Genomic DNA, 25,013 nt, shown 5'->3' on the forward strand with positions numbered 1-25,013 from the left:
TCACCTTTGTGATTCTATGGGTTTTGCAAAGAATTAATGATAAAATTATATTTCATGTACCACATACATATGGAAATCAGTTTACAACAGATCATAGCTTAGTCCATTCAAGTTAATTTTTACCCAGATATTCACATTTAGAAGCCTTCTACTCAAAGACTATTTTCCATTACATAGGCCAAGTTTTTAGCTAAACTTGTTACACTCAGGAAGCTCTTTTCTCCCTGCCCCTCCCCAATACACACATGCCACATTCTCCTAAAACCCAAATATTTTTCCTCCAACTTAAAAATAACAAACAGTAACCACACTGGAAAAAGACCAAATGTGGAAAATTTCACTCCGAAGAAGGAAAAGCTTTGCAAAGTTACAGGTAACCAACAAGAAAATGTCCAAGTGGAAGTTTATGCAAAATTAACCATAATAGAGTTCTATGCAGTTACATATTGACAAAATTACATGCAGACGTGTATGCTTGTATTTTTATAACATTCATTTCCAAGAACTAATACAAGCTTCTAGTGTGGTAATGATTGTTTATGGTCATCACAAAAAGCCAGAATGACACTGCAAAATTGTCCAACCAATCTATTAAGTTCTCTCTGCCAGTGATAAGAGTCCAGACGTAGAGGAAGAAGGAATAAATCCCCACTAAGCCTCTGAATGTGCACTGCCATACAGTGAGGACACCTTTCTTTCAGAACTCAGCTGGGGATCAGCTTTTATCTTGAAACACATGCTTGTCATTGTTAGCTTAGCTAGCACGCCTGCAAATGTTTTTTCAGCATTGTTTTTGTGGTCCCAGCTTTCAGTCCCAGGTTTTGAAGGCCAGACACCTTCAGGAGCAAATCTGCCCAACACAACTACATTTGGGTGCCTATCTACAAATGGGGACTGCTGGGATTGTGAACTGGCCTGCAACATTTTAAAAGCTTTTAATTCTTAGTAAGCCTTCTTATCATGTATAAAGCTGACCTACGGAAAGATTTTGGTTCTGCAGTGACTACAAGGTTTTGGACACTCTCAGAGACGTGTGGATAAAGCAGGTCCCATGCAGTATTTTGTCCTCCCCTTTCCAAAATGGCTGCACTAGGTCTTTAAACTGCCCTCACTTGACATTCTTGACTCTTATTCATTTCAATCTACTGCAGCACATTACCATTCCCTGCTTGAAATGTGGTAACCAACTGGCTTTTGAGAGTGGTGTTAGTCAGTTGTTTTCTGAAGACACAAATACATGTTCTCCTAAACTCCAGCAAAACAGAAAGAGGCAATTTTATTAATGAAATCCACCCTGCATTCTCTGGATCATAAGCTTGCCCTTTAGCTATCTTTAAGTACTTTTTTTCAGCCATTATTCCTAGTGATAATGCAGGCCTGGCTGGTCTCCCTGCCTGCAGTTGGTCTGTGCTACACGATGTGCACCACCTACACCATGGTGCCCATTGTTTTATTTGGGACCCCACCACCCTTGGCAGAAGCGTGGATGCTGTATTTAGGTCCTCTGTATTTAGGTCAGCCTGCATGAAGCCTTGCAGTTCATCCACTCCTGCTTGCAAGTTGCTGCTGCTGGTACGTAGGTATGCAGGACCGTGTCTGCATGGGGTGCAAAAGGCAGTCTCTGGATTAGGAGAGGTCTGTCCAGGCTCCTGGCTGCTTGCCCAGATATGACCCAGACTCAGATGCCCACACTAGGCTTAAGAAGAGCCTAACCCAACACCTGCTTTTGGGATGAGAAGTAACACATTTGGCTTTTCGTGACCACAGCACTTCAGCTTTCCCAGCATGCTCAGGCCCTTCTTGTCCAGCAAGCCCACCTTAGCTTAAAACAGCATCTCTGAGCACATATCTCTGATTCAGGTTCTGGTGTGACCTCAGTACTTCAGATTTTGGACAAATGGACAAGAAAATCATAGCTTCTCGTCATTAACCTGCCGTTTTTATCCAGTGTGGGACAGCAGCAACACAAAAGGAAATTGGCAGAAGACAAGTTGAAGGTTTTTTCTATGAGTCTTTTTCTGTGATCCCTGTCATTCGCCCCCTTGCTGGGTACCTCACAGGGGCTCAGGGGTGGATGGGTATAAAGAAAACACTAGATGGCTAACTAGAGATGGTTCCTCCATACCTTACCAAGGCAGCCTGCCATAACACTTGGAGGCGCCTGCACTTTCTCTCCTGCAGCTGCTGAACAGACAGCAAACATCACTTTCTAGGTCTCCCTTGTGCCAAAAATCATCTCACATGGCACACAAACAAACAATACCTGTTTACATTTTTAAATCCAAACAGTAAGACTGTCCTGTGCTATTGATTTGGCAAATGATGGAGTAGAAACACAGGACTGAGAACTCAGGTATTGGCTGAGCAATGGATGACCACCACCGGTATTTTACGTGGCAAGGGCTGCTTTTGGCAGGGCCCATCCTCCTCCTGCCTGGGAAGTTCACAAAGCTCGTTTCCTCAACCTAAGCTCTCACTGTAACAATGAAGTGAGGCTCTGGCCCTTCACAGTCAAATCACAACAGCCCCCTCCAAACTTGCTAAATGGCTAAAAGGCTTAAAAACCCTAAAGTTTTAAAGAGCTCATGACGAGGTTGGGCTTATTTTAACCAGTTTTGATAAAGTCTTGTTGAGTTTTTACCCAAAAAACTTCCAAAAAAAACAACCTCACAACAAAACACATCTTTCCAATTTGGCAATTGTACCCAAAAACAAATCCAGCTCTGAATGAAGATCTTCCTCACACACCCCTTCTCCCTCAATGCCCTTGCTCTCATTTCCAGCGGCAAATTCAACTGTTGTCACAGCTGCTGCCATTGGAGCTTCAGCATCCTCCACGTCCCTCCGTGTCCCCTTGCTGGGTTGCAGCCCTGTGCACAGAGCTGGGGACTTGCTAGGGAGTTGTGGGCCTCTGTACAACAAAAAATCTTGGGCTTTGGCTTTCATTTCTTCTATGCTACCTATACTGTTCTCCCAAATGCTTTTCCCTAAGCCATCATTCAAAATCTTGCATCCTGCAGAACTGATGTGGTGCTTGGCTATTTGCTTTTTCTTTCTCTTCACTGGCTTTCTGTACCACACTAACACAGCACAGCAATGCAGCTTCCCATTCAAGTGGTATCACTGATACAGATAGTCTTATTTCCTCTATTTTTCCTTTACTTTGTATTAATCTTCTTTATCTATCATCCAGCCTGCTGTCCTCAATTTGGTCTTTTCCAATAATTTCCAAATTCTGGATATTTCCTCTTCTATCTCCAACACTTCAGGAAAGCTCTTCTCTGATGTTTTAAATCCCATCTCAAAAACCTTCCTGTTCATTAATGCTCTTTCTAATGCTCTTGTGTCTCTCCTCTTTTTCTTGCAAATGTAGTAATTTGTTTTCCTGCAGGGTGGATTTGTTTGTTTTAGTTACTCTCACCCAGCACTTTGGATCAAAGAACTATATAATTTAAAATAAGATGTCCTAACAATGTGAAACAAACTCCACTTAAATAAGTGCTATCTTAAGATCGCATGTAGACTCGTAATATCTATTTACATGGGTATTTCTCGCCTGTTTAGGCATTAGAAACCTAAATATAGGTGCAAGGTGCCAAACTGCTGTTTCTCTGACTTGAGCTTAGGTTGTATCAGATCCTGGTTTTGGATGGACAAAGAAAAAACCTTCTGATACTCATAAAATGCAAACTCCAGTCCCTAAGGGACATTTTTTATCGCTATCCCAATCCTAAGGATTTCCTGGTCAGTTTATATGTGATGCTTTATCTCTGTCCAGAAAGCACCCATGCCATCTCATACCTTCCCCTGTACATTACTGCAAGGTAGGCTGATAGGTTTTGTCAAGAGGTAGAAATCTCCTCCAGAGGTCTTTGATCTGGGACACACAGCCACATGCCATGACTAATCTTTCCACAGGTCACAGGCCAGCTCACCCTTAGACTTATTTGCATCCAGACACTCGCCAGCAATATCCTGTTTTCTAATTTAGTACTGATGACTATACATGGGTTTTCACTCATTCAAATTCCTTCCCTCTCCACTCTCCATTACATTGGCAATTCATCTCCATGCATGTGTAAAGGCTGGACAAAAATTTCTACCTCTCAAAAGGGACAAAATGTCATTGTTTGCACTTATGTCTGCTCCATGAATAACTGTGAGAGAATGTGCTAGGATTGGACTACCATGCCAGTCCTGGTGGCTCCTTTAGATGTTTATACCTCACCTTCACATTGGCAGCATGGTCTTTCCAAACCTACAGCTCACCTTTTCCTCCTGTTCACAGGCCCAGCCACTATTTCTCCCCTCTGTGGCTTCTTTGCTGCCCTGTGACAGTCAGTCCCACCACTGCTCTTAGCTCCTTTACACACCCTTCACTTAGAGATGCCCCGGCTTACTTTGAATTCAGTCAAATATTTTCATTTCCCTTTTCATCCAGACAATGTTTTTCCCTTTCCCTTCCAGATTAAATTCTCTCCCACACAGATGATTATTTTTCCCTCCCAAAGGTCATCCAGAAGGTGGTTTCATAACCAGTTCAACCATTGATGGGCCTTACAGTGCTGTCCTGATTCTCTTACGGATGAAATGCGGGGTAATGTGGGGGATACGCCAAGTGCAATGCGGGGTCTGACTGCCTCTGGGTTCCCCAGCAAAGTAAAGCTCTAAAAGAAGATCATCTCCAATCTAGCAAGCTGCTATCAGTCTGTATTGCCTCCAGCCCAGCTTGGCTCATCACGCAGCAGCGCGGAACGCCAGCCAGCATCTGTCCGGTCAGCCTTACATACGGACGAAAGGAATGCAACCTCCTTCCGCTGCCTTCCACCCCCCAGCTCCCCAGCCCATGGTTTTCCTTTCATGCACTGCAGTAAATCCCTTTGATCCAGCAAGTGGACTTTGCACGTGCAATCTGGATGACCAGCCTGCATTTGCGTCCCTGCCTGTGAACCCCACATTGACAGCTCTTTATCAGGACACTCACACCATTTTACACAGAGCCCACACTGGCAGATGCTCTTGCGTGACATACTAACAAACTACCAGCCAAAGGAAAATATCTTGCAATCATTTCAGACCCTCTGGCTCAGCCAACAACTAAGCCAAGTGGCTACTAGCCATTGGCACTGCTGGGTGCATTCGCAACACACAGCACAGTCAGCTCATGGCATGAAAAAAACAAAGCACCGATGGAGAAAAGGGCTTCTTGTCTGTAGCCCTGAAGGCGTGCATGGGAAAGGAGGCAGCCCTGCCATTTATAGTTCAGTCCCAAATTTCCACAGCTATTCCTCTCTGTCCCTCTTTTACTGGAGGCAGGAGTTCCCTGCGGGGAACCCCCACTGCAGAAGTCAGTGTGAGCAGATTTAATGTCTTGATTGTACCAGCTCTGATTTAAGGCATCCAATGGTTAGCAGTTTTTAAGGGAACAGAGCACTTAAGCAGGATGAAGGGGTCTGAATTACTTTCTGTTTTAGACTCAAATAAGCTAGTTACATAGGCTTATCACACCCCTCAGAGTGCCCCTCAGAGCACTCAGATTGCTCCCAAGATGTAAATGTTCAAAGGTATTTAGGCAATCTGCTTTCCACAGAGAAAAATGGGAGCCAGGTGCCTACCTGCTCCCAGGTTGTGCATCAAAGATGTATTCTACCAACAAGGCTGCATCCAGACCTCATCGCAAAATGAAACCATGCTTTTTACATAGCTATGCATAGCTAGGACATGGTCAGGTGCAGGGTGGTTTATGGCTACAAAGACAGGAGAGTTCCTCATCCAGGTTTGTATTCCCTCTTGTCTTTTGCCTTCCCGCTTTTCTAAAAACCCATGCTATCTGCTTAGGACTTGGTGGATGGAAACAGGAACACTCCCTTGAACGAGTAAATGGTTTAGAGGTTAGTTAAACCACTGATGGTTTAACTGGCAAGATCAGAGCGGTAGCTCAACCCATTAGGTGAGGTGCTGGGAGTGGCAGGTGCGGGCACTGCACTCGGGCAGCTGCAGTCTCATCATCTGATACAGGTCTTCCCATCTGCCAGCCAAGGTGGACTTGCCTTTCTCACCATGTTGATCACTGCTGTGGATGGGCAGACACATACACGTCAATGGCACTAGGTACAGTCTAAGGCTATTCAACAGAAGTATCACACAGCCAGTAAGAAATTTTTCTTGTCATGGATTAATTACAAAACATGAGATTTCACATGCTGATGCTACTGAGGGGAAAGGTTTTGACCTCAGATACAAAATTCAACCAGACCTAAGGCTGGGTCCAAAAGCATACAAAACCTTGCAAAGATTTTGACTCCAAAGGGTGGAGGTATTGAAAGAGTAGTGGTTTTTGCAAGTGCTCTCTCAGGACTCCTTTTCCACATCCCCACCTACTGGGTGACAAAACCAGAAAAACTCTACAAGTTCACCCTTTCTAGGTGATCATGTCACATCCCTGACTAACTTCAGGAAGAGCTGCATACACCCATCACTTCCAGCTCGAGGAGGTTCGCAGGGGTCACATCTAAACAGATAAGACTACCATGTCAACAGCTCTCACAATCTGCATTTGTGCTTTCACAGGAGCCCTGTCACCTTCTGGAAGGCCTTGGCTGGGATGTCCCCCCACAAAGCCCCAGCAGAGGCAGGCCTCACAGCAGCCCTGGCACTACGAGGAGCCTCCTGACCATGTTGCTGCAGATTTTAAAATGACTGCACTACTTTCTCTGGCTTTGAAATCACTGGATCACAAGTGAGGTCACCCCTGGCAAGGTGGCTATCCCCTGTAAAAGCACTAGAACGCCCATATAAAAAGATCAAAACCAACGCCTTTTGCATCTTAGTATGATTTATACTTCAGACCATGTAACTTTTACAGGGCTGCCTAGTATTTGATGGATGCAGCTCTCTTAACAACCCACACATTGGTTTGATTTACTGCACTGGTCCAACATGTTATTTTCTACCTTGCAAGAACAACCTTGCTTCTAGGAATCTGCTTGCATGATAAGATCATGAATTAAATGTGCAGTTATCGTAAGAGACCACACATTTTACAGTAAAATTGAGAAAACTGATTACAGCAATCCCTCTGGAAACAAGAATAATCACATGATAAGACAGTGCTAATGGGAATTTATCATCTCTCATCACATGTGAAGCTTAGAACAAAGCAGCAATGCACACGAACTGCACAGCTATTACTGCCAATGAATACCAGCTGAAAAGCTAGTGGGAACTATGAACAAATGACAGGAGACTGGGGATCTTGAACAGCCAAACTTAGGTCAATTCAGTGTGCTTCAGGAAGCTTACACAGTGGAGCTTACATGCAATATTAGTAAATATTACCCAGAATAACAGCCCGACATCTTTCTATACATCCTATTCCCTCTCTACCTAAATTCTTCCATTCAAATTCCACACTGTTCTTTCATTTGTTCTCACTGTATTTTATCACCAGAGAAGTCCAAGATCATGAGTATCTCAAGGGTATGTGCATCTGCATCTATACACACGCCCTCTCACGCACACATTATTCCTGAACTGCGTATCTCAGATCTGAAATATGTTTTTCTCCTTCCCCCATACAAAAGGCAACAAAAACCTACCCACACTATTTTCTATTTGAAGCAATTAACACTTCACTAAAATGAACTTTTTCAAAGTTGTCTTGGGGAAGTGAGTGCCAAAAACCCAAACTGGCATGCCCACAGTTTTAACATGAATGATACATCTACATCCCTTAGCTATCCTAAAATTACTCTTCAGCAAGCCCCATAAGACATATGAAACCCCAACAGGTTAATGATAGATGGTGAACTCCTCTGTTCTCTTGAATAATGGGTACATTTGCTGGCCTGCCATATTTTTCCACTGCCCTGTTTCACAGACAGAAGCTTGGACTTTCAGAAGATTTTTTTTTTTTCTTTTCTAAATGAGAATAAAAGGAGATGGTTACGGTTAGGTGGCGGGAGGACAAGATGAGAGAAGCATCCTACACAAGTACCTGTATGAGTCCTCTGGTGAGCCTTTAAGTGGGAGCTCTTTGTATAAACCTTCCGGCACCCATTAAACTGACAGCGATGGACCCTCTTCTTATTTTCTGGGGATGCTTCTGCCCCTGCACCTCCTTGTTCACTGTCACTTTGCCCGCTTTTTATTGTCCCTGCAGTCGCTGTTGCTACACCCACTTTCACAGAGCTGAGTGAAGTCTTCTTGGCTACCAATTTCAACGTCACCGTGCCATCCACCGCTGAGAGAGTCTGTGAGGTTTTTACAAGGTGGCGGCTGAGCTCTGGAGAGGAAGGGGGCGTTAATGAGGTTACTGCATTGAGTTGGGCCTGGTTGACGGCTGTGTAGCCTTCTGTGGAAGAGCTGGTAGACTGCAAGCTGAGGCACGTCTCAGACAACAGCTTGTCCCGTGAGAGGATAATGTCCATGTTGGCGCTTTTGTCACATGTACTCGTCTCCACTGGTAAAAGGATGGGGTCCAGCCGTCTGATATTGTCCTCTGCATCTGGGGCTGAGGAGGCATGAAGGAAGCAGTCCAAATCCTCACCAAAGGTCTCAGAGATCTTCCGCGGTTCAGTCTGAAGGTATCGCTCCAGCTCCAGGCATGTCTGCAGGAGGGGAAGTGAAAGAAACCACTGTTAGAGAGAGATTACAGTGTAGCTCCCACCTAGGGCAGGAGAACAACATGGTCCAGTGCCATTCAGAGGCAGCATTCATGCATGCCAGCACCTTCTCACGAGACAGTTGTCTTTTGGGAGACACGAGGATTCAGCACTTGTTTGATGCTGCTCTGAGACAGAGAGTGGAAATAATCTGCATATGGTAACAGATATTATGGTAGAAATGAAGATACAACAAGCAGAAAGCATCCGCTGCATTTTCATGAGTCTGTACATTGTCCCATGGATACCAGGCCCTTCCCAATTTTAAGTATAATCTGGCCAAGAGTCACCTCCATATGAAACTATCCTAATTATCTGGCCACATACAAACAAAAAGTCACCTCTCCAAAGAACTGCTTCCTCTTCCTTCACAAACATTAACTTTCACTCCAAACTTAACTCAGCATAGTTGGCTGGGGCCCAATCTTTTCCTAAAACAGCATAATTCTGAAGCGTAGCATTTTAAGATAGGAGACAGGGAAAAACTTCCAGTGACAGCACAGCTTGTTTAAAGGGCCTGAGACAGAATGTGACAGAAAAAAGGGACCTACTGTCAGTTTGAGAGGGTTTTGGCACATCCAGTCAAATGGGGCTTCCTGTGTACAAGACATGAGACCTGCACATGAACACACACACCCCCCTTACTAAAAAGCAGGTGAAGATGCAGTCAAAGAGGCGGCCACATAAAACCATGTTCCTTCATCTCCATAGCAGTGATCATCAGCACGAGGATGGGGTGAGCCTCATACTTGAATGTACCTTATACGAGGTACCCTGAGCTACCCCCAATAAAGCCTCCAGGCACCATCACACTGCTCAGTCTTCTCCATAACCAACATTATAAACTTTTACTGTTTATAGAAAACTGTTTACTGTAGTTTCAGGTACTTTTAATGGAGTTTATTAGTGCTATTTTTCACTTCTCGCTGCCTGAAAGGCTAGCTGGTTTAACACCTCTGCTGCAATTTCACAGGACTTGGAGAAACAGACATTCTAACTAATACTTTTTAGATAACTCTAAAAACTACTCTTCAGAGAACACTTCTAGAGATAATAAGGGATTTTAGGCAAAATTTTCAGCCTATGGGAGCTGGCAGCCCAACTACGTCCCAACCTGGAGAGTCCAGCATCTGATCGAGAAACAAAAGATTCATATGACCAGAGGAGAGACAAAGGCTCCTGCCTTCTGGGTACAGAGGCCCCACTCACAGCTTTCTAGGACCTATCAGGTAGCTCAAGATTATTACTTTCTATGCACCCAGGAAACAGCACTGCTGGTTGCAGATAAAACTTGCTGGGATGACTTTCAGAGTTCAGAACTGAATTTGTCAGACAGACACCTGTTGTTTCTTTTTTAAAATAATAGCTGATTATAGACCTGAGCTGTAGAGACAAACTTGGACAAAAAGCAATAAAATGGCAACAGAGACATGCTATACTTTAGCGTGTAGGCTATTTTCAGAGGCATGACGCTGTATATATGATGTGTCTGCACTCAGGCCTAGAGGTGGAACACTTACCAGTTAGCACTCCTGCCTTAAGCAACCTTTCCATTTTCTTGTTAAAGTGCATTTCTGGGACAGTGAGGAATGTCTTTAGCTGGGGATCTGGTCTCTTCCCAGATGAATCCTAACAGGTTTTGAAGGGTGCTTTCCAAATGAGCTCCACAGTCTCTCAGGAAACCCCCCTCACCAAAAGAGGTGATGCTTTTGAATTCCTCACATCACGAAATTTGGTCTTTCTGGCCCACTTAGCCTTCACCTAGCGGGGCAGAAACAGGTTTAGGGGCCGAATAAGTAAAAGGCTTCCAAGGGAAAGAGCAACTGTAATCACAAATTAGGGATGGAACGAGGAAAAAAAAAGAAAAGAAAGGCCAGGACTTAAGGCCATTAAATCTGATGACAGTGACATGAAATTTCAATTGCTATGGGATCAGAAAGCTGTGCGCTGGCTCTGGGCTGCCCGTGGAGGGGAGGCAAGCAGGAGGTTCTGTTCCTTTAAGGCATCACTACCCCACGACAACAATAGTGGGCCTGACAGTTTTTTCCAGCTTCACCATTAATTTTCCATAAAGAGCAGTTTCTCGATGAGCCCTTTTCAGGCAAAGCCTGATGCTTCAGAAACCTGTAATTATTCCTGGCTCCCCCCTCCCGCAGCCATAGCACCTGTGCCATTTCAAGACACCAGCTGGTCATGTCTTGCCTTCTGCCTCTGAAATCCAAAACCAGTGGATCAAGCCCATCTCCCCATAGAGGGGGGAAAAAACAACTCAAAGAAACAATATAATGCTGTCCCTCCCTCCCACCCCCCTCAGCCTCTCCACCAAGTCAGTAGGGGGGAAGAGCCTAGCAACGCTGAGCCAGAAAAGCCCTCCACCTAATCTGCATGGCAGACAAAGCCTGGTGAGGGGTTATGGCCACAGCCCTCCCTTTACCTCCGCTCCCCCCAGGGCCCTACCTGCTGCTGCATTTGCCAGGGCAGGCAATTGCTGGTAGAAACAAAGCGTCTTTCCCCATATGCACTTCCCAACTTCTGCCAAGTACCTTACGCGACCTTCACACCTCCTGCCCAAATCACCCAGGGAGTGGTGAGGCAGGGTTTTGAAAGCAGCCTGCTTTCTTCACTCCTGCCCTGGCCAGACTTTAATTTTTAAGTCAACTAAGCCCACCCCCTCATCTTGAGCTGGAGAGACCAGGCAGGCTGACACTACCAAGGTCCCCACTCCAGCCCAGTGGACCATCAGGAGGAGCAGGAGAGTTCTTTGTTCACCATTCCCACAGAGTCATTTGCCAGCAAGCACACCAAAAACTACCATTTTTTTGTGGGAGCAGCAGGATACTGACCACTATCCACAGAGATATGAACCCAAATGGCTGGATTCCGATGCTGGTGAACCCCTGTAGATCTCTTACTTCCACTACCAAGCTGGTAGGAAAATGTTCAAAGGATACCTAAGGCAGGAGTTAGCTGCTCTTGTCAAAGTTCTGTTGAATGTCCAGCTTCTCCTTAACCACTCATGAAACAGAGGGGAAGCTTTGTGTAATGGCTATAATACACGTTCCTTGCAACATTAAGTCTATCCTTTGATTGTTACATTGCAGGCATGTTGGTGGGTATTAAACTTTCTTACCCAGTCCCTATAGCATTTACAGCAATAAAGACATTGAAAATTGCAATGGGAAGAGGAAGATGGCTCCCTCCAGGAACAAAAGATCCATAAGATTACTGATTGCTGTCAAGCCATTTTCACAGGCAAGGGAGAAAAAGTGACCCACTACTTCAAGCTCTATGTCCTGATTAACAAGGGTCATTCTCCTTGCACCTTGATCATCAATTTAGCCCGTTAAAAGGAATTATGATTCATGGCTGACAAATAATAGGATGTGACTTTGTGAGACTCCACATACTTGCAGAAAGCCAGCTAGCAAAGGATGGAAGTCTGGCATGTGAACATTCTCAATAAGGCCTCAGTCTGTTTTTTCAGTTTTGGATACAATTACAAAAAGGCTCACTTGCCCAGCAGAGGCATGTTTCTATCACCTGCAAGAAATGCTCTGTGCTTCCTGCCTACGCACCGGTAATTCATAACATCTCTTCGCTCCCCACATTACACTATCATCTCAGTCCTCTGGGGCATGTACAGCAGAATACACGTAAACTGCACACCATGACACTTCTACATGCAGCACCAGATCCTTCAGACAGCACAAGACACTCACTATAGTGCTGCCCTATGCCTTGTAAGGACCTACTTCTTACTTGTTAGTTCTTTCAGTGTTTGCAGTAGCACTGATTCAGGGAAATTCAGTGTTCAGTATGTCTGTCAATTCAGAAATATATGACCTCTAATCTACCTGTATTCTCACCTCTGGAGCACATCTAAACATCATCTACTGAAAGTAAAGATTATTTATCAAACACATTGGCTATGCTCACCACTATGAAATACAATGCAAGAGAAACTCAGCTTGTGCCTCTGATAGTAGAGATGTGATATGTGTACCATTTTAAGCAACGCTTAGCACTCACCTAATTCTGCAGCCAGCAGAAATCAAGACAGTTCTGCCACTAACTTCAACAAAAACAAAACAAACTCCAGACTTTCCAATCCCTCACAGACTTCTTGGTTCTCGGTTTGGCTCAGACAGCCTAAGTTTTAGGGTACTTGTCAGCTGTCCAGGTTAAAATGCAACCCAGAACATTCAAAATCCAGATGTAAAGGAGCTGGCGTCATGACACTGATGTTTGACTGCATCACTCTCCCGCCAAGAGCAACCAGCAGGAAGGCCCTACCTGGGACCACCACCATCATCAACATGCCAAGCCTCAAGGCAGTGGAGGTACCCGATGTCTCTGTCTGCCCTTTAGAGAATGATGGGGGAAAGGCATGCCTGTAGGCCAGGGGCCTCTACAGGGACACAAGTCTGGCATCTGGGTTCAAGTACAGACAGCTCTGGAAAACCTAATTCAAACTAATGGCCCAAAATGAACTCTCAGTTGCCAGGGCATAAATCTAAACTTGCTCCAATGAATTGCAGAGAACTGGTCTCAATTGGCAGGCATGTTGTGTATCAGAATTTGACCCATAAATGCAGGCTCTTGAAAAATCACAGATCACTTCAGAAGCACCTGCCTATACTGTGAAGTGTTTACAGCACTCAAACTCCTGGGCATTTTCCATAGCTAAAGACAGGACAATGTGGCAACGGTAAAGTTCTGTCAAGGGTAAAACAAAGCCCAAACACTTAAAATGATTTGAAGACAAAGTCAGGGAAGACACCTTAGCAACATGTTCACTGGGTTCCTCTGTTTTATTGATGCTGAAGTATTTTATAACACCTTGATTTTGAATTTTGCTAGCATATCATGGGAAGTTCTTATCTGGAAGTGCTAGTTACTTCTAAGTGCCATTTTACTGCAGATATAATTGGACGTCAAGCACCGATCTTGGAAGTTATCCAAAACCTAATTAAGAAGTTGGATACTTAGATCAGGCTGTGACAGAGAATGAAAATGTTGAATGTGGTTGACAAGCAGGTCTGATCTACCAGCTCTGTTTACAATACTTGAAAGGAGTATCTTTGCAGCATAATTTATACAAGCAAAGCAGAATTACACATGCAGTAGTGAAGGTCAAATTCCAACCTCTATCATGGCCCCATTGCTTTCCACTGGCACATAAAAAAGGGGTCTCATCTCTCACTTCAAATAATTGTGAAAGTCTCAAGACTGCAAAGGAAGAGAAAGCAACCACAACCTGAAGGCAACCCAGAACAATAATTCTAAGGTCAGTGATACCACAGTTCACTCAAGCTCAGAGCAAAAATCAGCACCAGGTCCAGTGCCCGGTGTCAGTATTTCCTTTTTCAGCAGAACAGGGAAAGCTTTGAGCTACCGTAGCACTTGCATTGTTGATGCCAGAGGCAGATATTCAAGTTGATGTTGTGGGGCAGCCCTGAAGTTAAGAGGAATAAGAGATTCAAAACTCACCTGCCTTCCCTGAAATGCCAGGCTATTTTTGTCCTTAACCCTAAAACAAGGTTTGAAAGATGCACCTTCTTCCCACTGCCAAAAGCCTTCATTACTTCCTGAACAAAAACAAAACCCAATATTCTTGCCCATCTATTCCAAGATTGTCATCTGTTCCCACCCAGCTGCCAAAACCTCCAGCTTTTCCTCTTGGCAACCTCCACTGGGCAGTTGCTAGTTGTCAAAAAGCTGCAGCACATCAGAAGTTTAACATTTGGGACAGCATAAAATAGACAGAATTTTAGTATTAAAATAAGTGGTTTTGCAAAATACGCTTGGGAAAGTGGGAAAACTGCAGTCTGAAATGAATGAGTAGAAAGAAAAAGTTTCAGGTGATAGCAAATCATTTCTATTGCAAAGGTTTTAAGACAGAACTCCTAGTCATGTGCCAGCACACTTCGCCTACGTGTTCTATAGTTAATTGAAAAAAAAGACAGCTAAAACCACTTTTCAGGTACAACAAGAAGACACCTAATGACAGCTAACTCGTGGTAAACATCTGCGTGCATGTTCTTAATCCCTTTTATATATGAAGCAAATCAAGTTAACTCTACAGTCAACAAACATGCTTTTGCCAAGAGCAAAAAGGCACACACATGGTCAGCAAAGATCATGTGACAGGCAAAGACTTGTTTTCCTGTGGTAACTTCGCTATATGGCTGAGCTGTCAGGCTAGTCCTCTCTAACACCAGCTGAATGGGTCTCACCAGCCATCAGAGCTTGCAATGGACAAGTCTATTAACTCTTCGCTATGGTACACAGGACTCAAGCCTCTGTTTGCAAGTTTCTTCAATATAATAATGGCCTATGCCCGTTATCCCCCTGGGTGTCAGCCCAGCGAATGAACCTTTAAGGAAATGTATTCAGCCAAACCAGCCCATTCACTGTTAATTCATGCAGAACAGCACTCTCAACGAACTCCCTCCTACCACAACCCAGACAGCTTTCTCCCTGGATGTTCTCCACAGCATTTTTCTTCAGAGCATAAAAGATGCTAAACTCAGAAGCCTCAACCACATTCAGCATAGATACATTTTAACGTAAAAAGTTCTGCAACTTTACATAAAGGACCTTCATATAAACACAAGCCATTTTCCTGTTGTTTTGGGGCATGATGTAACCAGCATTATCAAAGACACTGATCAGTATTTAAAGCTCATAGGATAGAAACAAATTTTGCCATAAATTAGCAATTTTCACCAGCAGAAATGGGTGGTAAAGGAAATGTCTCAAACATAAAAAATGTCTGAACCTATAACCCTAACCAAGGAGTCAAAATGAAGATTTGTTCCCAAATTCAGTGATAATGAAATACATCTTATCTAACGAATATTCTTTTAAATGGAGAAGCCAAAGCTGTTTGCTAAAAATCTGTGGTATTTGGGCTCAAGCATAGAGAATTTCAGTGCACTGGTTGTGAGATATTGAACAAAGGACTGCAGCTAAGCATGGCTGAACTTGATAGGCATCTAGATTAAAAAAAAAAAAAAAAAGGATAAAAGAAATCTGCAAACACTGAACCAGGGCTTTGGAGGGCTTTTGTTGTTTTTTGCCTGTCTAATAAAGATGGAAAAAATACCTGCAACCAGTCACAACAACAAAAAATAGCATCAATGTCAGCAAAGGATTAAGGATAGAGAAATCAAGAATTAGAAAGTGCAGGCAGCCTATTGTGCTAGTATCAAAATACAATAAAACCATGCGTGCTTGTACACCAACAAGTCCTGCATGCTACCATGCAATCCAGACAGCAAGTAGCCATACAATGACCATCTGAGAAATGATATATATGTAACATAAGTGTGTTTCAAAATCTTTTTGAAGAGATCATTTATTTATGTAACAACCTTGGATGGCTTTGAGTGAGCTGGCTAGTGGCCTTCACTGCAAACTTTTCCCCAGACTTCTTCAGCTGTGTATTTAACCTGTTGCTGTCTGGTTTGGAAGCAGCTTTAACTTAGCATTACAAATAGCAAAAAGGCACAATTAGCTCCTTGAATTGCCCATCCTAGCTCCCACTGAAATCAAAGGATCAGTTTCAAAGCATGCCCCAGAGTGTTGTAAACTTCTCACAGGAAATGGGTATACAAGAGCAAATCCTGATGGCTGTGGAACATACAAAGCAGAGCAATATTTTAGCTCTCGATCCTCAATTAAGATTCATCCTTACAAAGTATTGCAGTGGGGTTACACAGCAGAACTGGATTCCTTGTAATTACTCTGGATAGGATCATGAATGAAAAAATGTACTCTTTAGAGATGTTTCATTAACATACAGAGATAGCTTAACATTTCCTCCTCAGCAGCTGACACAAATGTATACATCAGTTGCATTCTCACACTCTCAGGCAACAGCATATTCGTAAGCACAATTCTTCACAATTAGCTTATTAACTCAAACCTGAAGAACAGATGTGTTCAATACACTCAATCTATGTTACCTTTCATAACAGTTCGGAGTTGTGAGTCATATCTTCTGCTCTGACCTAAAAACATACTAAACAACAGGATGCATAACACTGAAATCCTAATGCAAAAACGTGCAATTCCTCATCTAGACTTTGCGAGTTCAACATTTTTGCACTGGAACTACTGTATCTACCCTGTATGTGATACCCATTCATTATCACATCTCATGGCTCAAAAAACCTTTTGTATGTTCCCTTTTGTATTATTTTTGGCTGTGGGGAGGAAGAGGCGGGGACTTGTCTGGGAAACAGGAAGCAGGAGGAAGGAGGGGAATGTCTTGTAGAATAAGGTCAGAACAAAAAAGAATAAAAGAGCATTTATACCATTTCTAAATGATAATAAACATATAGGACCAAAACCTGCCTCCAGCCACGCAGGGAGCAGTGGGCTGTTTGGCTGAAGTTTAAACTAACGTGAGCACAGCATCTGTCCAAGCACATTTACAAAAAGCCATTTGCTGCTTTTTCTTTGATTTTTTTTTTTATTATTATTTGGGCAATTTGTTATCTTACAAGAGCAAGAAGATGCACGTGCTACTGTGATAAACATGCCAGTCTGGGCAAGGAAAAGCAAAGACAACAGACTTGAGTTTCACCATCACACCGAGAAAAATACTTAGACTAGAAACTAAGTGATGGGAAGCACAACAGATTCTCAGCTGGCGTAAATCAGCACAAAGCAGCCCTGATTTCACGGTTCCTGTTTACATCAGCTGAGGACCTTGCCAACACTCAAACTCCATGAAATTCTGCTCTTGATTAGCCCCATTTAACTCTGACTTATGTGAAGTATAATCTGACATGTTCTTTGATGGCTGGAGATGGTTATTTTATATTACAAATCTCATCTACTTTATTAGGAACAATGTAAACCAAATGGAAAAATGTGAAGAATTTAAAAACCAACTTCAGACATCCTGATACTTGGATTTGTTTCTTTTTTCTCTGGTTGTTTTGTTGTTATTGTTGGTTTGGTTTGATTTGGTTTGGAGGGGGGGGGGCAATCTATATGGAGGTATTAAAAAACTGGTTTCCGCCTCTTCTAGGCCATGGTTTTCATCATCTATGCAAAGAAACAACAGTCTTCACCTGAACATCCCAGTGCAGCTAAACTTGTCTCTTACTCAAAAGCCAGGTGCCCTCCAAAGGATGCTCCCTTACAACCAAGTGTGTTTTCCATTGCTTTTCTTTTCTACACTGCTCTGCCAAGGAGCTTGTTCCAAATTCTAGCCACCAGGTGTTTTGATCAACCTCAAATCTCACAAGCAGTGCGCTTGGGTTGCCATGCACCCTGATAAAAGTAGCACAGTCCTCTTTAGAAGCAATTTGCTAGAGCACATTGGTAAAGCACCTGCCAGTACTGGCCCAACCACTCAGCAGCAACCCAGGCAGCTGCCCACAGGCTTCCAAGGAGACTTGTATCCCCAGAATGCATCAGATCAAACAAAAAGGAGATCTGGCAGCGCCTTTTGTGGATATCATTAGCAACCTAAGGTGCACTGTCAGAACTGGATGAGGCACTGTTTGCTCATCATGAAAGGACCACGAGATCAGTCTCATGTCTGTGTGGTTTCCAGCAGGCTGTACGGCTACCGGCTGCAGCACGGCATGGGAAGCAAAGAGATCCCATTAAGAGCCCTGCCATTTATTGACTTGAGAAAGCTCGGCAGGTCAGATCACCAGCTGCTCAGAGTCAGCACACCTCTGTGAGCCAATTTACATAACCATGGCTCTCGCGCTGGCTCGCTTTCTCCAGTCTGTTGACTGTGGACACCCACCCAGTTGTTGTGGATTTTAATATGCTGCAATATGAAAGTGCTATTTCAGGACAAAGTTATTAATAGCAGAGCAGCCAGAAAATAGCCTAGAAGGAATGCAATGTCTTGGTATTCCTGGAAGATACAACAACTTCCCAGCATCCAAGAAGCCACGATGGTTAATTCAAAATGTTTCCATGCACAGCACCATCTTTTGTTAGAGGAGCTAACTATATGATAAGCCATCATGACACGCCTTCATAGATATGCCCTGTATGGGTACCTGCAGACTCCCAAGTCTACACAGACTTCAATGCAGAAAGGCCCAAAGAGTGGTATTTTGTTACTCTACGCAAGCTGGTGAAGAGCAGAGGCTGAGCACTGTGATGGATGAAGCATCAGCAGAAACAGAGGCCAGGAGAACCGCTACTCTTCCTGAAGGTGAAGGACGGGATGGGACCTGTCTGAGCCCTGCTCAGAAACCTGTCTGGCTCTAGGACCTCAGAGAGGCTCTTCTTTTCGGACTCTCTTCCCTACAAGCACCCTCTCCTTCCCTTGTTTCTTCCCACTGCATGTCCTCAGCAACACTCTTTACTTGGGAAGGAGCCTTGCAGTCAAGGCAAGTCAGCGTCCCTTTTCATGCTCTCTCTTAAGCCTTCTGTTTCTCCTGGGAAAATATCCCTAGAAACGTATTGGAGAATACTGTGCAAAACTGCCAGACCCTGCCTCAAGTTTGTGTTGGCACCTTTCCCTCTAAAATTAATTGGGAGTGTTCCCAAATTAATTCCAGGTACACCACCAAATACAACACACAGCACCACCTTGCAGATACAATACCATACAAAGGTATCTCGGCTGGCAAGGCTTTTAGCATCCCATCTGCCTGCATCCGCATTGCTGACAGACTCTCCATGAGTTTTCAGTTTTCTGGCCCCATCCCTAAGTATCCTCTTTGAGTAAACTGAATTAAACTCAACACTGCCTCTTTCCCTGAGAAGAAAAGGCCCAAATGATGATGCCAGGAATCAGAAGATGTCACGTTCACAGCACTGCAGCCTTACCCATTAAACTCCCATAGACAGCTCCAGCTCACTACTGAACATGCACTGCAGGGAATTGCAGTCCCTCACCACTCTCCAGAAAGCAAACAAATAAAACCCACTTACCAACAAGGAAAAGAGGAAACATTGTAGTCATTATAATCCCAACAGTGGACACGTTATCTGGCATATTTCCAACTCAGATGTTTAAAAAATGTAGTTAGTTTACCTTTACTGTCTTATTTTCCCCAATTTCCCTTTTCCACATCTATTTAAGCTTATATAGCATCTCCCGAGATAAGCCTGCCTTTGTGGGTTGGCTGTGTATCATTCCTTCCCTCTATTGTCTTTCTGAGATGGAATGGAAGTCTCCAATATCACAGCTTGAAAGACCATGGCCAGGCTCTCTTGGCTTGGTTTGTAGGAAGGGGAAGAGCAGGAACTGAGGAAGGATAGCCTCTCCCACTGCATGAGTGGGGTCCTCTTCCTCACGGTACAGCCAATCCTCCCTGGCATTTTATCACTGATTCTGCTTAACTAAAGCTGTTTTTAGTAGTCCCCAAAGGCAGTCTGCTGCCAGCTATTGTCATCCCAAACGCTTCCAGACCTCTGCCACTGTGCTTTGGTACAATCCTTGCAATAGCCAAACGCAAACATTATGTTCCCCCAAGTACAAATTATAGCTTTCAGGAGCTGCAATTTTATTTTGGTTAAAAACATACAAAGGTAACCTTTATGCTGGGAGAGGAGGAGCCATGCAAGAGACCACAGGCTGAGTCTCTGCTTTGCAGGGAACATTCCTGGGAACACTTTGCTGCTTCGCCTCCAGCCGGCTCTGCTTCCCAAGTGGTTGTGCTTCCCAAACGGTTGCATGATATCAGAGCTGAAGCAAGAGCCAAAATGGCTTGTGGTGGCCAGGGCTGCTGGAGGGATCTGCTTCAGACCCAGCAGTCTAGGATTTGGGACTCAGAAAGGGAGAGAAATGCAGTCAAGCTATAGCTATAGCTATCGCCAGCACTACTGGCAGCCTACACATTCAGGATGCAATTTTCCAGGCATGACTTGCGACTTGGTTGCGACCCTGAACCCCTGCAGAACACATCGCAGCACTCCTGTACATACAGGTTCTGCTCAAGACCACCCCAGAGGTGCTCCCACCATCACCAGAGGAAGGTTCAGGGATTTTCCTCTATTTCAAATGCCTCTAACCGTTCCCCGCTTTGCAGATGTCCCATCACTACCCAGCACTGAGCACGCGACACCTGTCAAAGAAGCATGATGTAAAATTGCCCCTGCAAGCCCCTGAGTGCCCCTGGACATTTCAGTCCTCCTGTCAAGCCTGCTAACGTGTCCCTCCCCCATCACGAGTAATGGTGCATTCCTGGAAGCAAAAACTGCATTAGAAGTCTTCTTTACACGCGAGCTAAGAGCTTTCTTTGCCTCATACCATCTTTACTCATAAATATAATATCAAGGTGATCGTGTTCTTCTCAGACTACTCAAGAGTGTTCTGTAAGTAAAACCTTCAACTGGCAATTTATCAGATGGAAAAATAAAAGTCACATTTGGTTTCTCCCTACGCTTAAAAATGACCATGTGCAGTTTCTGAAGCAGTCTTTTTAACAAGGTCATGAGTATCAGCTGGGGGGGAGGAGGGGAGCAAAACCACCCTGCACATGTTTTTCCTTCTATGCTGCTTTCTTACCAATGTTTTGCTCACTTTCTAAGCAAAGAGGAAGCCTCTCCTGTTCCCGTCACCCTGTGTTTATCCACATTCCAGCAGCAGTGGCTGCTCCTCCAGCTGCTCTCCAAGGGCAAACAACTGGATCTCACCACAACGCATTTTTGAACTTGAGACATGTCCAGCTCTGAGTGGGAGTGAGGTGGGAGCCCTGAGAGCAGAAATTATAGAGGCAACGGATGGCGGGACACCAGGAAATCTTTTGAAAGCATTGCTCCTGCAGGCTAAGACAAAAAGCACAACACACCCTTCGCCTAGTGAAAGGAAAATGCACTTTAGGACGCACAGCCTTAGGAGTCAGAATAAATCCTCCCAGATGTCTCTGGTGACAAAGCAGCCCAATTTGATCAATACAGCAGCATTATTAACGCTGCACTACCTTACATGAGGATAGTCATATGTTCTTGCCTCTGCTGAGTGTGGGGGAAGGGGTGCAAACTCCTACAGCAATTCACAGGGGAAATGTCTCTCTCAAAATCATTAAGATTGCACATTACCAATTTCCATGCAAGCTGCTTTTTTGGGAGAACTCTGCTTCGTTGGTATTGATCAAGCTCAGGTGGAATCCCAGAAATAGAGTGTGCTTTATGTTTTTCTCAAAAAGAAATTTTGTTTTTAACGACTTTAGAATCCCTATCTTCAGGGTTTTTTCTGCAGCCATGAAGACCCTTCCTTTTGGGGACTGGGTACAGACACATAAATGTAGGTGGTTAACAACAGAAGGCAGGACTTTATGAGCTGCAAATTTTGGAAAATGATTATGAGGATTAGGGGGTAAGTGCATTTGGATTCAAGCAGAAGTAATGGTTGTAAAAGCGTATATATATCAGTGCTGCTTCTGAGCCCCAGTCAGAGTCGTGGCCTTTCTGTGTTTGGCTCTTGACAAATACAGTTACAGACAATCCTGATGAGTAACTCAGGAATTGGCAAGAGAATGGAAGGGGAAAAAAAACAGTCCTGGTTAATCACCTGCTAAACCATGGCCAGCAAATCTGAGGATTTAGTAAAAACCAGGTCCTGTGTGTGCCTCATGATGAGTCTGAAGGAGGCTAGAGAGGTACCACCCCTATGCCAGGTGACTCAGTGTGGGAGAAAACAGCAGAGAAGCTAAAGGCTGAGTGGTAAATATTGACAGCATGGGAGGAGGGCCTAACTGTAATAATAAACACAAGACCAGTTAATGGCCTTTAAAATCAGGAGAAAGACCTTACCCACAAAGGGATGTGTGTCATCCATTGCTGGAAAGAAAAACTACCACAGAAACGCTACATCAGCACTAGCCATCTTTATCCAGCACTCAGCTGGAACAAAACATCGTCAAAAACAGGGAAAATGACAGACTCGCTCCCCCTCCACAGAAATCCTGCCATGAATTCCCTCTGCCACCTCTCCAGCAAAAAACACTGAGACTATCAAAGCCGAACTGCACCAGGGAGGTGCAATGCTGAGTTTGAGTGCACCAGGCCACCTCCACGCTGCTTGCTAAGCGTTTCTCACCTGCGAAGTGTGGTGCTGCTGGCACAAAGGCCTCCCAGAAAGGGGTGCTGCAAAAGTGTCTAGACAGACTAAAATTAAAAAGAACAAATTATATGACGCTGCCCACTGTCTGCAAACCAGGGCCAGATTCTCAGAGGGAGGAGTAAATTGCTAGCACTGTGATCATAGCTAGTAGAGTCATCTTAATTTACACTAAGCAAGGATCTGGCCCAGAAAAAAATATTCCTGTCAAGTTTGCAGCCAAAAATTCCTCTGCTAGACCACATTCCACCAGTTAAACTGCCAGGGAAGACAATTGCAGAAAGAATTTCATTAAAATGGAGATCAGGAAGCTAGTATCCTTTTCAAACTCTGCTCCTGACTTCCCCTCTCCAACAACTTAGTACTTGGACATCCCAATTTCCCAGCCTGTAAAATGGGTGCACTACCGCTTCCCTGCTCTGTAAGGGCAATGGCTGTGAAACAACCCATCTGTTCAAAGCCCAACCATCAAATCAAACACACATCTGAATGCTCTACGCCTCTGGGTCTTGGATGAAAGGGTATGCTTTTTTCTTTGCTGAAACAGCTCTGTCATGGGTCTTGGAAAATTTGAGTCTCAAAAAGGCAACTTGCATCTTTGCTTCCAAGACTGTAGGTGTCGGGTCCTCTGACTTACTGGGGTACTGCTGAGGGGTTTTGTTGCTCCAGACTGCACAGATTTGTCAGCACAGTCCCTGGTACTGAAATAGAAGTAGGCACAGAGAGCACTGCTTTCCCACAATTTTGTCATTTTTTATTTTTGACCTTCAACTTTTGTACTGATTAACATTTGGATGGTCAGCGGATTTTCTGCATACCCCTCTGTTTTCAACTCTTCCACAAAGTCATTAGATAGAAGAATACACCCAGGATGCAGAACAGTGCAATCACACCATCAGGTCATAAGGATGGTGCCACGTGGTGCCTCATTGTAGCAGGTTTTCACTCCTTAATTTCTTTTGAAATATTTGGCTTTATACATGCTGGCCTGCAGGATCATTAGCAACAGCACATGGTTTAGGACCTGTGTCTTTACAGTCCTTGCATTCCACACGAAATCCCCTCACTGACACCCACAGCTTAAGAGCTTGCTGAATAATGGGGAGAAAGATGACAGTTCCTGTGAGAAGTTTTCAGGGGCAGAACCAAGCAGAAGCCAGCAGAGTTCGGCTGCCCACAGTCAGCTGTGTACCTCATTGCTATTTGGTGAGGCCCCATTGTTTTGTTACAACCCTGGCAGACCTCATACAGGGCAAGCAGCTTTCCTCCTGCACAGGATGGAAAGGGAATCACCCATCTTCTGAAACACTGGGAAAATATTTCTTTGCCATACAAGCAGCCCAGACTGACTCAAAAGAGTAGACATGGTTAAAAGCAGCACAGCAGACAAACACAGCAGGAAGGTTCAGAGCCTGGGGTGTCCCATCAAGTGAACCGAAGAACGCCTTGCAGTCCAGAGCAGCTAACTCTCCCCCTGGCTCAGGCAGGGTCCTTTGCCTTACCCTAGCAGCTTTGGCAAATCCTCCCTTAAGGTGGTGGGGCCAGGGTGGCAGGGAGCCCCCCTGTTCAAGGCCACCACAGCCACCCACCCTCGTGGGTGGTGGCAGAGGGCAGGACCCTTCAGAAGGACGGTGGTGGTACCCCACCGCTAACCCTGCAGCGTTTCGGGCAGGCCTGCTCCCTGCCCATGTCAGAGCAGCTCCCTTTGCTGAAGAGAAGGGCAGAAGTGTCCTGGGTGGGCACCAAAATTCAAGAGGCTTTCTACCATTTAACCATGATCCGGGTTAAACACCCACCTCACAACCACCACAAAACCACAAAACCAGCGGTCTTCGACTAACTAACCAGCATATAGACACTAAAAAGGGCAGCAACTCACAGCAACCCTGCTCTTCCCGATACTAATACTACCACGTGTTTTTCAATCCCACTTGTTTTATTTGTGTTTTTAGGCTCTTCAAAATGCTGAGATCTTCCATGACTCACTGTCAATAGCCAGCACTGAGAACCAGCTACCATCAAGTCAAGTCATCAGCACTGACTTGACTTCACCCCATTTAAAGTCTGATCTGTTTCGTTAAACAAACAAACAAAAACTTGGCATCAATTTCTTTGTTTCCATTTATTTTGATGGATCACAGCTCTCACTATAAAAACATGCTTAATAAAAACAAATCAGAAAACTACAGAAACTGATAAAAAGGTTTCATTGTGAAGAAAAGCAGGGAAAAGGGTTAAGGAGGAAATGCTAAATTTTTTTGTAATGCCAGCAGAGAGAGGCAGTATATAAAGAAAAC

General features: G+C 44.3%; 1 protein-coding gene across 4 annotated transcripts in view; it reads right to left on the bottom strand.

Moving 5' to 3' along the window:
• Positions 1-25,013, bottom strand: part of KLF7 (KLF transcription factor 7) — a 64,814-nt gene that overhangs the window by 25,452 nt on the left and 14,349 nt on the right. For all 4 annotated transcript variants that reach the window (XR_012660675.1, XR_012660676.1, XM_075093740.1 and 1 more), the window contains one exon: positions 7,997-8,609. Coding sequence is in view for 2 of the 4 variants with exons in the window: in XM_075093740.1 (XP_074949841.1) it covers positions 7,997-8,609 (613 nt within the window). In the remaining 2 variants the exon portion in view is untranslated. The remainder of the gene's footprint in view (positions 1-7,996; positions 8,610-25,013) is intronic.

This window comes from Phalacrocorax aristotelis, chromosome 5, assembly GCF_949628215.1.
Source record: "Phalacrocorax aristotelis chromosome 5, bGulAri2.1, whole genome shotgun sequence".
Taxonomy (NCBI): Eukaryota; Metazoa; Chordata; class Aves; order Suliformes; family Phalacrocoracidae; genus Phalacrocorax; species Phalacrocorax aristotelis.